The 18,047-nt window shown below is 40.5% G+C and overlaps 1 protein-coding gene across 1 annotated transcript in view; it reads right to left on the reverse strand.

The window, feature by feature from the left end:
- Window positions 1–17,352, reverse strand: part of LOC147012579 (uncharacterized) — a 35,979-nt gene extending 18,627 nt beyond the window's left edge. Inside the window, exons 1-3 of the mRNA XM_085853569.1 lie at window positions 17,199–17,352; window positions 9,931–10,273; window positions 8,656–8,767 (exon numbers count right to left, since the gene is read on the reverse strand). Coding sequence (XP_085709695.1) covers window positions 8,656–8,767; window positions 9,931–10,228 — 410 coding nt within the window. The 5' untranslated portion in view covers window positions 10,229–10,273; window positions 17,199–17,352. The remainder of the gene's footprint in view (window positions 1–8,655; window positions 8,768–9,930; window positions 10,274–17,198) is intronic.
- Between the last annotated feature and the right edge of the window lie 695 nt (window positions 17,353–18,047).

An 18,047-nucleotide genomic window follows, 5' to 3' on the forward strand; every position in this document is an offset into this window, starting at 1 on the left:
CAGGACCCTGACTGAGCCACTCAAGAACATTTATTTTCTTCTCATTCAGCCACTCCAGTGTGGCTGTAGCTTTGTCCTTTGGATAATTGTCCTGCTAAAATGTGAATCTCCTACCCAGTTTCAGATTCATGGCTGACCAAAGCAGCTTTTCATCAAGGATTCTCCTGTACTTTGTACCATCCATTGTCCCTTCTATCCTGACAAGCCTGCCAGTCCCTGCTGATGAAATGCAGCCCCATAACATGATACAGCCACTACCATACCTTACAGTAGGGATGGTGTTGACTGTGTGATGAGCAGTGTTAGGGTTGTGCCAGACGTAACGCTTTGAATTTTGACCAAAAAGTTCAATTGTCTCATCTGAACACAAAACTTTTCTCTACATGCCTACAGTATCACTTAGAGGTTTTTTTCACAAACTCCATCAGAGTTTTTAGATTCGTATTTTTCAGTAATGGCTTCTTTCTTGCCACCTGTCCATGGAGGTCCGAAGGGAACGGGATATTGTTGATTGATGAACACTGACCCCCATCTTGGACGTCGACCCTTGTAGATCTTTTAAAGTCATTGTTGGATTTACAATGACACCCTGAATCCGTTTCCTGCTTGCTCAGCTGCTGAGTTTGGATTGGTGACCTGATCAGGGTAGTGTCTGGATGGTGTGATACGTCTTCCACTTCTTCATGATGGATTTCATCGTACTCAAAGGGATAATGAGTAACTGAAATCTTCTTATAACTCTCTCCTGAACGGTGCTTCTCCACCACTTTATGTCTGACTTCTTTGGAAAGATCTTCGGTCTTCACGTTAGCCTTGTTGGTTGACCAAGTGAGTTACACCTTAAAACACCTTAGATAAGTGGGGGAGATTAATCTTTAAGTTAAACCACTGATTAAATACAGGTGAAACCTATTACACTTATTTTGTAACTTTTCAAACAAATAATTTTGTCCTGAAGTGATTTGGGGTTAATTAAGCAAAGAGGTATGTAACTGAGAATCATCTGATTTTCTCTCTTAATCAAACTTATTCACATTTTATCTTCATTTTTTTTTAGCTTTATCACTTTGAAGTAGTTTGTGAAGATTCCATAAATTACGTTTGATTTGACAGCATCAGGAAATAAGCTCAGGTGGCATCAAAATGTGAAAACTTTGGAGGGTGGTGAATACACTTGCAGGACACCATATGTCCTGCGACCGCGCGAGAATGGAAGGGGAAGTGTATGTGCTCTCGGGGATGACAGAAGGTCATTATTCCATTATAATACAAAGGGCACAAATATAATACAGTACTATTGTATGATAAATTAACATCCATGAAATTGAACGGGAGTCATTAAACGGGGTTTTTGTGTTTAATCTGCATGCAGATTCCTGCTTCGTTTTTAATATTCACGTCGTACTGTACTTCGGTCTGCACAACTTCACACGTCATAATGGAGTGGTGTCAAGTAACTTTAGTTGTAATTTTCGTAAACCTTTCCACAAACCCTACAATATGAGTGGAAAAGGACCTGCATCTACTCGATCAAGCACTCGTGGTAAGAGGTCTCTCCACTCTATTTCTTTAGGTCCCTGGGTCTCGACTCACAATCTCTTCTCCTGTTATTGGTGAATACAGCACTCTACTCATTTATTTTTCTTATATTTTAATATATTTATGGTGGATGTTCATTTAATTATACATTTAGTGATGTTCTGCGTTGATTTACCAAGTTATTATGTCTTTCGCATTTAGTTAGGTTTGGTTTGGTAACGTAAGGTGTCTGAACATCAGCCTCCCAGGAACGCATCTTCGATTTATATCACTACGTCTATGGGAAAACCTTTTTTGCAATACACACTACTTTTGAGGAATGCATCTAGTTAGTATAGCGAGGAACGCCAGTACAATACAAAGCATTTATTAACCCCTAAGAGTCATTCCAACAACCATACAATACATACAGGTAGTGGACAAAAAAAATGTAAACACCTGGGTAAAGGAGGGACACCAAGTATATTGAAAGCAACGGCTTCCACACATGTGTGGCCCATGTGTTAATTCAGCAAATGATATACCAGCATGCTTCGGATTACGTATAAAAATCCTCCACAGGCCTGGTTGCCTATAGTATGGCGAGCATGGCTGCAATAAGAGACATCAGTGACTTTGAAAGAGTGATGATTGTTGGGGCATGTTTAGCATTAGCTTCAGTGACAGACAGCTCCGCTTGCCGTTTCATGAGCAATGGTGTCAAATGTGATATTGGCATGGGACTCCGAGGGAAAGGCATCATCAGCAAAGGGCAACAGTCGGTGGAAGTGCAAACTCCAGAATCGTATTATGAGTGCATTATTTTAAAGTGCAAGGAAAAGCAGGCGAGCAACTACAGATCAATTGACTTACATTTCAACCTGGGACATGAGCAGCCAGTTTCATCAAAAACGGTTCGCCAAGAACTCCACTGAGCGGGAAACTATAGTCGGGCTGCAGTGCACAAACCACTCATCACACCTGGTAATGCACGTTTGCAAGTCCAGTGGTGCAAAGAGCACAGGCAGTGGATGACCGAGCAGTGGAGAAATGTGATATGGTCAGATGAATCATCTCTCATCATGTTCTCGACAAACGGACGCGTACAAGTGTGGCACCAACCAAAGAACTCTACAACCCTGAGTTCCAACAGTGAATGGTTCTTCTCGTGGTTCTGTAATGATGTGAGGCACATTTTCCTGGTATGGATTGGGTGCGGTGTTTCCTTTAGAAGGCAAGGTCAATGCCAATCACTACTGAATGGTAATGTGTGAGCATCTTAGCCCCATGTTGCAGCATTTCTTTCCTGCCGGGAGGGGTGTGTTCCAGGATGACAATGCCCCCCACACACAGAGCACGTGTGGTCACCCAATGGTTTGATGAGCATGACACTGATGATATGCATATGTCATGGCCTTCTCAGTCACCAAATCTAAACCCAATCAAGCATTTATGGGATATTCTGGAACAACGCTTGAGACAGTGTTTTCCACCTTCATCAAACAGGTGTGAGTTGATTGACTTTCTCGTGAAAGAATGGTGCTCGCATCCCTCCTGCAGAATTCCAGATGCTGGTGGACTCAAAGTCACGGTGCAAACAGGCCATGCTGGCCGCACGTGGAGGCCCAACGCCATATAAAGTGACCTTATATTGGTGATTCCATTTTTCTGTCCACGACATGTACATATATGTATGTATATATATATATATATATATATATATATATATATATATATATATATATATATATATATATATATATATATATATATATATATACACACACATACATACATATATATGAAAAACAATTACCTGCTCAAATCTCTCACCTGTGAATGGAGGGAATAACTAATCAGGGTCATTCCGTGTCAAATCAGCCAAAAAAATGAAATTCTGCGGTGACCTCCTCAGATTTTTATGAAAAAAATCTCAAAGCTACCTTAACATATATGAGGAAGGTTTGCCAAGTTTTCGCTCAAAATTCCAAGAAGTGTCCGAGATATGGCCCTACAAACACCCAAGGGGTGTTTCAATTCTGGCAGTCGTGAGTTGCAGATTTGTATCTGAAGCATTTTTGGAGGGCTCTAAATTCCAGAGTTTTACAAAGAAAGTCCTGAAAATTCACAAAAATTGTGTATTAGTGAGGCTTTCAGAATCTGACATCAAAAATGTTCTACTTAAAATACTTTTTAAGATAAGTACTCTCAAAAGTAGTGATTTGTAACATGCAGTCAAAAAAATTTGAGTTTTCAAATTGCTGCCAACAGTCAGTTTATTAATCATGAAGAATTTTGTTGCCTGATTTACATAATATAGTGACTGGATCATTTACACAAGAAAACTGAAACCTTTTGGAGCAAAATATTGGGTGCTATAGGTGTTTGAACTTTGCTGAACTGAAATTTACCCCGGTTTTAGCCCGTGTTCACCATGTTGACAGTTACACAGCTCTTTTAAATTTTTGTCACTTAACGACACATACATAGGCAAACTGTGGTGGAAAATTCAAGAGTTATCAATCCCTTCTATTTTTAAACAAATTTTTTTTAAAAAATGCATCAATTTCTAATGATTCTGCAGTCCCAAAAGCTACTTTTTTTAAAATAAATTTTTTACTAACAAACATATAGAAAAAATAAAGATATTGTAAGGAAGTATGACATAAGTGGAATCTAACAATATATAAATCAGTTTAGTAAAGCTTAAAGAAGTGTACCAAAATCATTTCCAAAGTTAGGCATGAAGCACAACTCTATCTTATTTGGTCTTTAACCTAATACACAGCCCTGTAGTAACTGCCAATGCTCATTGTTATATTTTATTATATCCTGGCAATTATAAAACTAATCACTGTTCACTTTGTACAATGGATCCAAGTAAATTTGTCCAAACAATTTGATATGAAATTATGAAAAAAAAAGTTGAATCAGATATTGTACCTACATTTACAAATGGATGTAGACTTTCGTACAATGTACACTAAGTATATAAACAATTAGATATACAAATGATTATTTATAATAGTGATTATTATGATCACATTATGCGTCTTAATTTGTAGTTGACATTGGCGGCGGACTGAAACTAAAATATCCTTTAAAAAAAATGTGAGCCAAATTAATGTAACCACATACTTGTTCTGACCAAAAAAACACAACAATTTGATCATTGTGGTGCCGACTTATAAATGTTTGGCATGGCTTCCACTTCAAAAGCACACCTATTGCTTTTATTCTACATCTTTAATCGAACATGATTTTTTTTTTAAATAGTGGGCCTTTTTAAAAATAGAAGGGATTGAGAACAACTCTTGAATTTTCTACCACAGTTTGCCTATGTATGTGTCTTTAAGTGACAAAAATTTAAAAGAGCTGTGTAACTGTCATCATGGTGAACACGGGGTAAAACCAGGGTAAATTTCAGTGTCGTTGAGTCTGGAGCAAAGTTCAGACACCTATAGCACCCAAGATTTTGCTCCAAAAGGTTTCAGTTTTCTTGTGTAAATGATACAGTCACGAGATTATATAAATCAGGCAACAAAATTATTCATGATGAATAAACTGACTGTTGGCAGCAATTTGGAAACTCAAATTTTATTGACTGCATGGTACAAATCACTACTTTTGAGAGTACTTATCTTAAAAAGTATTTTAAGTAGAACATTTTTTATGTCAGATTCTGAAAGCCTCACTAATAGACACCATTTTTGTGAATTTTCAGGACTTTCTTTGTAAAACTCTGGAATTTAGAGCCCTCCAAAAATGCTTCAGATACAAATCTGCAACTCACGACTGCCAGAATTGAAACACCCCGAGGGTGTTTGTAGGGCCATATCTCGGACACTACTTGGAATTTTGAGCGAAAACTCCACCAGCCCAGAGGGGAGAGCAGTACTCCATCAGGCTACGGACAAAAGCTTTGTAAGTGGTCAGGACCTTTTTCTTAAAAGCTTTGTTTCTTCCCAACTCAATTTACTCGCCTGCAGTTAATTAAAATATATTCCTGCTTGCGACATTGTGTGCAAGATAAGGAAGGTTAACCTTGGGTGATTCAAGGGAGTATTGTGTCGCAGAATCTGGGAGGAAAACCTTTGATCTTGCTTATCGGTTTGATATATATCGCGAGGACATAAGCCAGCTGGTAATCCAGCTGGTCCTGGGATGAAAGGGACGACGATGATGCAGTGGAATTTGTTGGAGATAAAATCGTGTATATGTGAGGGAGTGATTCAACCATTTCAGTGGAGCACTCTCCAGGTTACCTCAATTGCTAATTGGTGTTCCTGGCGTTTCCTGCTCTCCGTGTGGCCGCATGTATTGATATATAATAAACAATTTTCTCTCAAGTACATCGACGTCTTCATGCCTTCACAAAGGGTGATCACGCCCAGACACTATATATATATATATATATATATATATATATATATATATATATATATATATATATATATATATATATACACATAAAAAAACACGTCTGTCCGTCCGTCTGTCTGTCCGTCTGTCTTACCTGTAGTTTTTCAGACATTTTCCACGCCTTTTGCCATATCCATCTGAATCTTGGTACATGAGGTTATTGTGATAGGTTACTGAACAAGTTCGAGTTTCAGGGCCTTTTGTCAATTTTTCACAGAGTTGTGCCCTTTTTCAGACTTCGAAAATATCACATACATTTATATGCAATGCCTATAGAACGTCAACACCCCCTTTCAAAATTTTCACCTTTTGTTGTTGTGAGTTGTGTTGTGGGTTCTGATGTGTAAATTGAGGTGTAAAAAGTTTGATTTAATGCAATTTAATTCTAAGCTCTAAGGCAACAAAAGGTGAAAAATTTGAAAGGGGGTGTACATTTTCATTGCAATCACTGAACATTGGTGAGTGTTCAGTTGGCCTGACTCCACCCCAATAAAATCATGTGCAGCCAATGCATGATGCAGCACAGATCAGACCACAAAATCGGTAGGCCTCAGGCCTTCAGCCTGGGTGTTTGTCCATGGCCCAGTGCAATTGGAATGATCCCAGGTATATAACCACAATGTATTTTTTTACGCACATAAGTCACACGCATGTTTTTGCTTCAAGTGTGCACATCGGGTTTTCTTAATAATGTGAAATAGGCAAAGCCAAGAAATGAACGAAACACTGTGGGCTGGAGAGTTTCTTTCTCTACACAATGGTTGCAGTATTGGCTCGAGCGTGCGTTAAATGCAAACTAATTTTTAACTCAGGTTTGTTATCAGTCTTTAAATATGCATTTCAATAAAATATATTATCAAAGATTTTCGACTTGTACTCCGAGGGATAAAACCACAAGCAGATGAAGAAGAAGAAGAAGCACCAAACTCATTTATAAAGTGATAATGTAATGTCCTCAACGTTGATTGGTTGAGAGAAAGAAAGGACGGGATTACCTGATAGGTGTGGAACCATAGAGCATCATGAATAATGAGTAGGCAGAAATGAATCATCAAAGTACCGGCAGAAACATAATGCCAATTAGCTGAGGGCTAGTTAGGGAGAGTTGGGGGGGAGGGGTGGGGTGGTTTCATGATGACTCAATGTTGACTGTAGTACAGTTGTCACACAGTCAAGCCATCATAGTCAGAAAAGATACAAACTTCAGACAAATTATTTCTGTCTACAAATAATGTGATTGGTTGACCTGATGAATGTGGGTGGCCTCCATTGCACGAAAGTGAGCGAAACTGCGTCCTCTACTCAGGATTTTAAACCAGCCGATACGATATTGCTCTACACATTGAGGATTATTCAGTAAATGATGACCAATTGCAGAGGCACAGGGAACAGTTGGCGTACTTTTCCCATTTTACCACAGTCAACGTTGAGTCATCATGAAAACATCCGCCCCCAACTATCTCCTACGAGCTAATTAGCATTATGTTTCCACCGGTATTTTGGTGATTCATCTCCGCCTAATCATTATTCATGATTGTTCATTTCCACCCTTCCATTATTCATGATGCTATATGGTTCCACCAATCAGATAATCCCATCCTTTCTTTCTCTCAAACAATCAATGTTGAGGACATTACATTGTAACTTTATAAATGAGCTTGGTGCTTCTTCATCATCTGCTTGCAGTTTTATCCCTCGGAGTACAAGTCGAAAATCTTTGATAATATCTTTTATTGAAATGCATATTTAAATAGTTGTACCCTCTGTCTTGCACCCTTTGCTCTTTCCGATCAAAGTTTCTGCAGGGGACACATGGTCTGCCAGCAACCTCATTCTGGTGAACCTCCCAACATCCAGAATCACTGCTCACCTTCAATCATTCGTTCTTCTCTTCTCCCACCTGGGAAATCAACTTCCACATTCTCTTCATTCCTGAACAGTTTACATTTTGTATCCCACTGATGTTCGGCTTCAGATCCAACCTTCCTAAATCGAATCGGCTTATTCTTGTCACCTACCCAACTGATCTTCCTAGTTTCACCAGAACTCATCCACAATGTTTTGAAATATCCTGATACACATCGTTTTTGGCCCCATCTCTAAATGGTGAAGGATTACTTTTTAGAAATTTTAAATCTCCGATCCGGATTCAGATCTTCACCAAAATTGGATCGGTTCGTCCTCGTCACACACCCAACCTTGTCCACCAAGTTTCGTCCGAATCCGTCCATAACTCTTTGAGATATCGAGCTATATATTGTTTTGGGCCACAACAATGGTGAAGGATCATTTCAAAAATTCCAGTATCCGTATCCGGATTCGGATCTTCACCAAAATTGAACCAGCTTGTCATTGTCACACAACCAACATGTGCAACAAATTTCGTCTGATCCGTCCACAAAATTTTGTGCTATCTTGCTCACAGACAGACAGACAGACAGACAGATAGATAGACAGGGGTGAGAACGTAATCTCCGTCCACCTTCGGTGTCAGAGGAAATTAAGAGCTTTTTTTTTTTTTTTTTACAATTAACATTGTCATTGAACAGCCTCAAAATTAAAGTCTTATCCTCATTAGCTATGGTCAGTCCACTGCAGAACCAAAGCCTCTCCAAGGCCCTCAATACGTATGCAGATGCAAATAATGAACTGTTCAACATAATAAGACTTCTCTAGAAAGTGGTGACATTTGGTGAAACAAATCATTGTCATTACCTGTCAGGGATGTGATGTCGCGTTGTCTTTGCCGGCGTGTTGACAGTTTCCCCAGTGCTTTGCGATACTGTAATGGTTGGTAAAACCAATTCATTGGCTTCCATTTTCTTTGCTGTAAATGTTGTACATGTTTGCACCAGGTTGGACATAAAGGTATGCAGATTAAGACCATCTATATATACAGTATAATGGAACAAGTTTATGTCCAGCCATTAACACACGTGACCATACGATATGTTTTTTAACTACTTCGTGATTGAACATCAGCTGCACCGTGACTATGTCTATAAATTATGTACACCCTGGGAACGTACCTTTTAAACTTTTAGACCTTTTAGACTAACAAGACCGCTTATAACTTTGAAGACCCTTTAACACACCCCAGACATTTTCGACCCTTTTGATGCTATTAGACATTTACATATTTTAAAGCCTGTTAGACCCTTCAGGACCCTCAGACCCTCAAGATTCTTAAGACCATTTAGAACCCGAAGATCCATAAGACTCTGTAGACCCCATAGACACTGTTAAACTATTTCAAACCCTTAGACTCATAAGACCGTTTAGACCCAATTAGACCATTTAGAGCCCTCAGACCCCGGTAGACATGTTAGAACCCTTAGACCCTGAAGGCCCCTTTAGACCCGATAGACCTGTTAGATCCTTTCAAACCATTAGACCCCTAAGGCTCTCTCGACCCCTTAGATCCCATTTTCCTTGAAGAGCCTTTCGGCACTTTAGACACCTTTAGACCCCATTCATCCTTTTGACCTTTTATACCCTTTAGACTCCAAGACCCTAACACCCTTTAGAAACCTTACACCCTTGAGAACCTATATTCATGTTAGACATCTTTAGACCCTTTTTAGACTGCTTTGGACCCTTGACCATTTGGAGCTTTAGTTATTTCGACCATTTAGTGTACTTAGACATGTTTAGACACTTTAGATCCCTTTAGACCCCTTAGCCATTTATGTCCTCCAAAGATTAGACCCTTACGAGCTCTTACACCCTTTATACCATAACTACGATTGGAACAAACCCTGTAGACACTTTAGACCATCTAGAACCTTTTAGACGCACACCACACAAACATCTGTAGTTTTCTTGGAAAACGCAGACTATACTTTTTCAGCAAGTGATGCACAAACTCGACCCACCCAGAGGTGGGTACTCTGCCAGTGCAAAAGATAAAGTTGCAAGCTGAAATATGATAAAAACTATTTACAAATGTAAAAAGACAATATTCCGCATGAAAGATAAAATAATTCATACCTTGCAATTTAACAGCTGAAAAATCCTTTTTCGCAGATACTTTTGACATCTTCTTCACAGCTCTTGGTGCCACGCGTGAGCTTTCACTCTCCTTGTCGTCGTGGCCATGGGCAAAGGTCAACTTTGAGCTTTTCTTGGATCTCGCTGGAGAAGGCATCTTGTTAACCGATGTGTGCGTAGCTTTGATCGTGTCACGCCGAGATGATGCTTCCTCAAAGACCTCAGAGGTTGTGTCAGATTTCAGGAGGTGTTTTACCTTTCCAGCTGCTGGCTGTTCTATGATTGTTTGGGACTTCATATTTGATCTGTCTCAATGTTTTTTTTTTTTAACCACCCTGCATTCCTGCAACAACAGTTACAAACGCACTCAATAATAAAGGAATGCATTCACACAAAATCATCATTAAAGGAAAAAGACAAAGGAATGGCGTTGATTATATCCACAAATTATATTCCAGAATATAATCTCAGGAAGTGTGTCAATCCTATTGTGGAACATTAAATTGGTAAGTGAATGCTAATCCTGATTTTTATTTTTGCTTTAACCCTACAAAAGTTGAGCGGAACAAAAATATGCATGAATGTTAATATGGGATTAATATTTATTGTTAAATGCCAATGTGTCAATGTAAGAGATGAAGTTGGGTTTGGTTTTAGTAATTATCGACAGCCTGATAGTTAACATGTCTGGTGTTGGTTTAATGGTTAGGGTGGTGGGTTTGGGATCCGAGGGTCCTGAGTTCAAATTCTGCTTGGATGTTGAATTAATACCAGCTGGGGATGACTTAGCCTGTCATCCTTCTGAGGTTGGCAAAATGAGTACCAGCTTGCTGGGATGATTGAACCATTTGAGTATCCTGTGTTCAAGTGGTTACCTGTCCAGGATTGTGCCTAATAGCTGAGGAGACTGCTTTTGCAGCAGTGATGCTCTGAACAGAGGATGATCCTGATGGATGGATGTCTGATACTCGACAGCACTATAATGATCACTTTTTATGAAAAAATGATATTCATGAGGTTTAATTACATTTGACCTGACGTAAACAGATAGCACTGCCTCCATTGTAAGGAGGGAGTGGTATATGTTCGTACTGTTACGGTTCTGGGAACCGTATGCATACAAGACATACAGTTGTCCCGAAGTTAGTTATGTCATTAAGTATATGTGCAGATAGATCCCTACCTTGTGTGTAGTGGGAAGACACTGGGATGCGTTGCGATGTTTTTTAGTTACATTAATAAATTATTATATCCCCTCCATCGATCCACGGTACCATAACGCTTGCAGTCCTCGTTTCGCTGGCCGCAGCGCACCATCGTCCACCTGCGTCTCCGGAGGCTCGTTTTTCCGAGGCAGAATCTTCACGTCCGCAGTTCCTGTTCGGCTTCCCCAAACGTTCAAATTCAATCTTGGTTGTACCACCGTCCACCTTCCTCAAACACGTGTGGAGTGGGTGGGCTTTCCCGGCCTGGCCGAAATCCCGCCCAGAAAGGGCGGACCCCATGAAGGCCCTGTCCAATCAGGGGCGGACGGTGACGTCAGCATCGCCAAGGCCCCTCCCCGATCTTGGGGATCTATAAGTTACGACACTATCCTCAGTGTAGAGTGAGAGAGTCGGAGAGTTCGTTGTTGATTGAGAGAGAGAGAGAGAGAGAGAGAGAGAGACAGAGAGAGAGAGAGAGAGAGAGAGAGAGAGAGAGAGAGAGAGAGAGAGAGAGAGAGAGAGAGAGAGAGAGAGAGAGAGATCGGTGGGTTCGTTGGGTGGTTGCAAAGAAAGGAAGGAAGGTCGTTAGTTGGGCGGTTGAGTTGGTCCCTTGGTTGTTGGTTGAAGGACGAAGGTCGTGATCACCGACGGCCTACAATTCCGGGAGTCTGGTGGGAGACGACGTAACTTCCCCCACCTCGTGGTCTTCTCACCCGACCCCGCTGGCCCGCAACAGTATTTTTTCCCACTCCAGCAAGATGACCGAGGTTTCAAACGTCTTATTGCATTCAACAAAAACGATTTATTCTTTTGCATGAACTGACTTAATCCTCCTACATTGTGACCGTGGTTAACTGATGGAAGTCCGTGACCGTGATGGAAGTCCGTGACCATTGTGACCGTGATGGAAGTCGAGGTCAAATCCTCTGCCAGCACGATGACCAATTAAAAAATCAGGTCATCAAAAAAGACCAAACTCCACGCTGGGAGAGCAGAATAAAACATCGGTATTCGGCATACAGATAGAGCGACAGGTTCTTGTTCGAGCTATCTGGATCGTCCGTCTGAGGATCGGCCCGAGCGGTGGCCCAGACGATCTGGAGGTGTTTTTATAAAGCCTCATACGAGGTCATGATGCCAATTTCCCACGGTTGTGCTCTTTAACCACGCTGGGGTTAACAGCCCAAATAGTGAACCACGAACCAGCTGGCACAAATTAAGGGAATTAATCAGGTGGAGGGGAGATTGGAGGAGAGAAACACGTAGTTACAGACCATATTTCACAATTAATACATATCATGTAGGCAGGGGCGTATCTACGGAAAATAGCACCTATGGCAAGCACTGAAATGGCGTCCCTGTACAAACATCTGACACCCATGTTTTAGATAACTTTACCATAATATCAGCTCAAAAATACAACCCAAGCTCGTAATTGTTTAAATTTAAAAATTATGGCACTACATGAAAATTACAACTGCACCTTTCTTGCTTTCACTGATGCAAATTGGTCTTTGATGTGCTGAAAGTCAGTTTTTTCAGCTTCTTCTCTTTCTACACTCAGCAGAGCAAGATCACAGGGTCTGCCTTCACCCATGGAGGCTCTCAAATACGAAAGTATTAGTTTTAACTTGCTGAATGATCTCTCATAGCTGGCGATGGATACTGCGATGGTTAGCCTTATATGAATAGCAATACGAAGATCGGGGAAGACGTTCTCATCTCCATACTGAACAATAAATTTGAGAAGCTCTTCAGATCTTGATATTTTCATGTTGGCCTGACTTGATAGCAACATTCTGAAATCCAAAATTTCTTATGTACTATGGAAACATACCTTTTAAACCTTTAGACTACCAAGATCGCTTTTACCTTTGAAGACCCTTGAAGACCCTGAGACATTTTAGACACTTTCGACGCCATTAGACATTTACATATTTTAGACCCTGTTAGACCCTTCAGAACCCTTAGACCCCCAAGATTATTAAGACCATTTAGAACCCTAAGACCCTGTAGACCCCATAGACCCTGTTAGAACCCTTAGACCCTCTTAAACTATTTCGAACCCTTAGACCCATAAGACGGTTTGACCCAATTAAACCATTTAGAGCCCTAAGACCGCGGTAAACATGTTATAACACTTATATCCCGAAGACCCCTAAGGCCCCTTTAGACCCGATAGACCTGTTAGATCCTTTCGAACCATTAGACTCCTAAGGCTCTCTCGACCCCTTAGACCCCATTTTCCCATAAGACCCTTTCGGCATCAACATCTGCTGCTGTCCATCAACATTAGAGCTGTACAATTCGCCCAAATTTTCGCACTTCTTCTTTAGGTCGTGACTGTCGGCACCGTAACACAGTCCCTCGACATCGAGAAGGAACCCAAACTTGGCGTCAGTGTCGTGCAAACGAGCGAACCTTTTGTCCACTTCTCTGTGAAGACAGTCGAGTGTTTCCTTCATGACTCTTTCCATTTCCTCCTTGGCTGTTAACCCAGCGTCTCTCTCGAGTTCTCATCAGCCATTTGTTTCTTTCGTCTCTGACGTCTTTCAACTTCAATATTCCATTCCTGACAGAAACCGAGTCCTGCTCAGTGGCGCCACCCCCCCCCCTTCAAGTGGCACCCAAGGCATGTGCCATGCCTGCCATACCCTAGGTACACCACTGAATGTAGGCGACTATAACAATTCAAGACAATAATTATTTCCTGTGCCAAGGATAACTCGATCAGCTTAACCGTTACCTTAACCGTTCACATACAATTACTATGACAGAGTAGAGAATTCACAAGACAATGAGATGATCAGAAAACATGGAGGTGTAGAGCCTTGCAAAGAGTGTGGTGGCAGTTCGGTTCCAATCCCAGTGAGGGGGGGGGCTGGTTGATTGTTACATGTGCTAGCCGAGGAAAGACAAAGGGACAGATTCTTTGGCAAGGCCCAACATAGCAGCAGTCCTCTCTGCAATTTCGGTGCAGCTAGCACCACCAAGGACAAAACAAAACTCCTCCTCTGATTCCAGGAGATGATTCTATCCGCCTCTACCTTTTTTAAACTCCTCTCTCAGCGGCTCCTCCAGGTGTTATCAGCTTTACACAATCAGCCATTTTTTTATGGCCTACCCAGTGCACGGTGTGTGCACGACCAGGTATTAACAGTTTTTCTCATCTCAATGAGTCATATTTCCATGCGCCCCCCCCCCCCCCCGTGATGATGTTATGTGCTTTGCCATGCCGTTATACACCTTGTGCCTCCAGGCCTGGTGTGCACTTAAAAAAAAAAAATTAAGGACAGATAACAGAGGAAAATTTGAAATGCTTAACAATGGATATATAATCAGCCCGCAGACACATAACACAATTCAAGGCTCACAATTAAATCTGTCCAGACATACTTATGCATGTTGTGATCTTTGTACAAAAATACCATGTCTTATGCTGAACATTTAATCTTTACCAATAATTATCAGTGTACATCAGTGTGTGGTTTTTTTTTCATAAAGCATAACATATTGTCTCTGCTAACACCCCTCCCCGAACCCCTCTCTTTTTCTCTCGCTGTCCCATACTCACTCTGCCACCTCCTAATACAGTGCAGCACTCTCCCACACATCTCCCTCTCTGTCTCCGGACGTGTCCCGGCGGTAGTTATGTCCGGACAGGAGTTGGTCTCCGGATGGCTTGACTCTGCATGCATCTGGGCGGTATTCGTCTCTGGACTTGTCCGGGCGATGTTTGTCTCTGGGTCGTATTTATCGTATGACCGGTAGAAAATGTACTTCAGACATTATTTTTTTTCCCATGTTCACTTTTATTCTTTTCAGAATCATTTTGATGAGACAGTATGAATCATAATCAATGCTCCACCACAGATCTTCCTTCTCTTCCCCCACCCCTCCCCACTCCCTCCCACCTCTCTCTCTTTCCCCCCTCCACCTCCTCACCCTCTCCCCTTTCTCCACTCTCTTTTTCATCCCTCCCTCCCCACCCTTAGTATTCCTGTCATCGAAATGATGGGTGGTATTTGCAGGTGTACATATATCCTTCCAGCAGGTTCTCCCATCTCAGCCAAGTAACTGTGCAGTTCTGTCAGAGTGGTCATTGGGTGCTCGGTCACTTCCCTGACCAAGGTTTTTCTTGCCCAGTTGCTCAATTTGGTTGGATGGCCAACTCTAGGAAGGCTAGGTAGTTCCATATTCTTTCCATTTCCTAATGATGGAGCTCACTGTGCTCTTGGGAACTGTCAACACTCTAGAAATTGTTTTATACCCTTTCCCAGATCTATGCCTCCTCACAATTCTCTCTCGGAGTTCTACGGACAGTTTCTTGGACTTCATGGACAAGTTTCTGTTCTGAAATGCACTGTCACAACAGTGGGACCTCATACAGAAAGGTGTGTTTCTTTCTAAATCATGTCCAATCAATTGACTTGGCCATAGGTGGATTCCAAATAAGTTGTGGAGACATCTCGAGGATGATAAAAGGAAATTGGATGCACTTGAGCTCAATTTGGAGTGTCATAGCCAAGGGGTTCAATACTTTTTGATGCAACACATTTCAGCTTTTCATTTTTAATTAATTTGTAAAAATTTCTAAAAACATGTTTTTCACTTTCTCATTATGGGATAGTTTGTGCAGATCAGTGACAATTTTCATGAATAATTTAATCCATTTTAAATTCAGGTGGAAACACACCAACATGTGACAAAAGTCGAGGGGTGTGCTTACTTTCTGAAGGAACTGTACAAACATATATACATACATAAATATACATAGACACATACACATACATAGACATATACACATAATCGACAAATACATATATATAAAAATATACACATACAAATACATATACATACGTATAAATGTACATACATACATACACATACAAATACATATATATACACACATATACATACATACAACCATACATACACATACATATAAATTTACATTCATACATACACATACAAATACATATACATACGTATAAATGTACATACATACATACACATACAAATACATATATATACACACATATACATACATACAACCATACATACACATACATATAAATTTACATTCATACATACACATACAAATACATATACATACGTATAAATGTACATACATACATACACATACAAATACATATATATATATATATACACACATATACATACATACAACCATACATACACATACATATAAATTTACATTCATACATACACATACAAATACATACATGCATATATCGAGAAATACATATATACACATACTATACATACATCTACATATATACACATACTATACATACATCTACATATACAAATACATACATACATCTATGTATACATATACATACACAAATATATATATATATATATATAAATATAAATATAAATATAAATATAAATATAAATATAAATATAAATATAAATATAAATATATATACATACATGTGTGTAATCAAGATGAAACCCCATTACTGTCGTGGGTATAAAATTAAGAATTGAATTTTCTTCCAGGTATTGGCTGTAGCACATGTCGGGGGATGTAGGGGGATGTATCTCTGCTTAGCTCATGCCTAATCAGCATAGTCTATGCAACTGTTTCGCCAGAAGAGCCTTAAATATATATATATATATAGTGTGTGTGTGTGTGTGTGTGTGTGTGTGTGTGTGTGTGTGTGTGTGTGTGTGTGTGTGTGTGTGTGTGTGTGTGTGTGTGTGTGTGTGTGTGTGTGTGTGTGTGTGTGTGTGTGTGTGTGTGTGTGTGTGTGTGTGTGTGTGAGTGATGGCTTTACAGTTAAGAAAATGAAATGTGGAGTCATAAAAACTCATCCACAGTTGCATCATGAAAGCGAATCAATGTAATCAAAATGTTTCCGTTTCTGATTTGTTTCAATATCCCTGTTTTACACATCTCCGATCATGTATTTGTTTTGCCTTTTTTGATCGTACCGATTGCTGGAACAATGCATCGTTTAAACCACCATGATGCAAGTGCCGAAACATTGCGATAAAATTCAACATCAGGAATAAAATGAAGAAAAGCCTTACGGTTTTGCTGCCTCTTATCCTGATGCTTTCAGCTCCTGTGCAGCATCCCCATGCTCTTTGACCGACCCTCCTGAGAATTGGGAATATGCACCACGCAGACAGCCAATAGGAGGGAACTACGACGGCAACACGAACCCCACCTCCAGACGGTTACCATGACAACCGGAATGGTCCCCCGACCGTTATGTCGCAGTGTGCGCTGCACAACGCAGCATGCAATATGCCAGCTACAGATACACGTCCACTCAATTGCGGTTTTATGTTGAAATCCGTACTTTTCCGCTGCAGCACGAAATGCTTCGTGTGGAATTGAGGTCTGGTGACCCTGATGCGTGGCATCACTCTGATACACTGGTTGTTTCGGTGCTGAGCCTTGGTGGGTGTTTAGTTTGATAGAAATTGATACATCTTCTCATAAACATTAAACGTAGTTGAAGGCATTGGTCACAATTTTACCATATCCACTCTATTGCCCTACAGTAAGGGCACTCACACAAAGGGGTTCAAGGGGCAGAAGGTTCAAGAAAGGGGGGCAGAGGTTTTTAGAAGAGGGGAAGGAGGTTTGATGGAGATAGGAGTCAGGGGAGAGAAATGAAGAGGCACCTCTGGGGCATGTTGGCGTGGGAGGTGGGGGGGGGGGAGATGAGGTCCCAATTATTTTTCTTACGTCATACATAGATGTTCCCTTATTTAAAAATGAGTATAATGACAAAATTTGTACAGGTGTGTGTGATTACTGTATGGTAAGAAGATATGAAATATGGGGATTTCGTGAGACATATCTGGGGATTTTGAAGTGCCGTACAATCGTAGAAAGTACAAGTTATAATGCAGGCAGTTGTGAGTGTT

This window comes from Eptatretus burgeri, chromosome 14, assembly GCF_056783735.1.
Source record: "Eptatretus burgeri isolate ZD-2024b chromosome 14, Ebu_testis_v1, whole genome shotgun sequence".
NCBI classification, from domain to species: domain Eukaryota; kingdom Metazoa; phylum Chordata; class Myxini; order Myxiniformes; family Myxinidae; genus Eptatretus; species Eptatretus burgeri.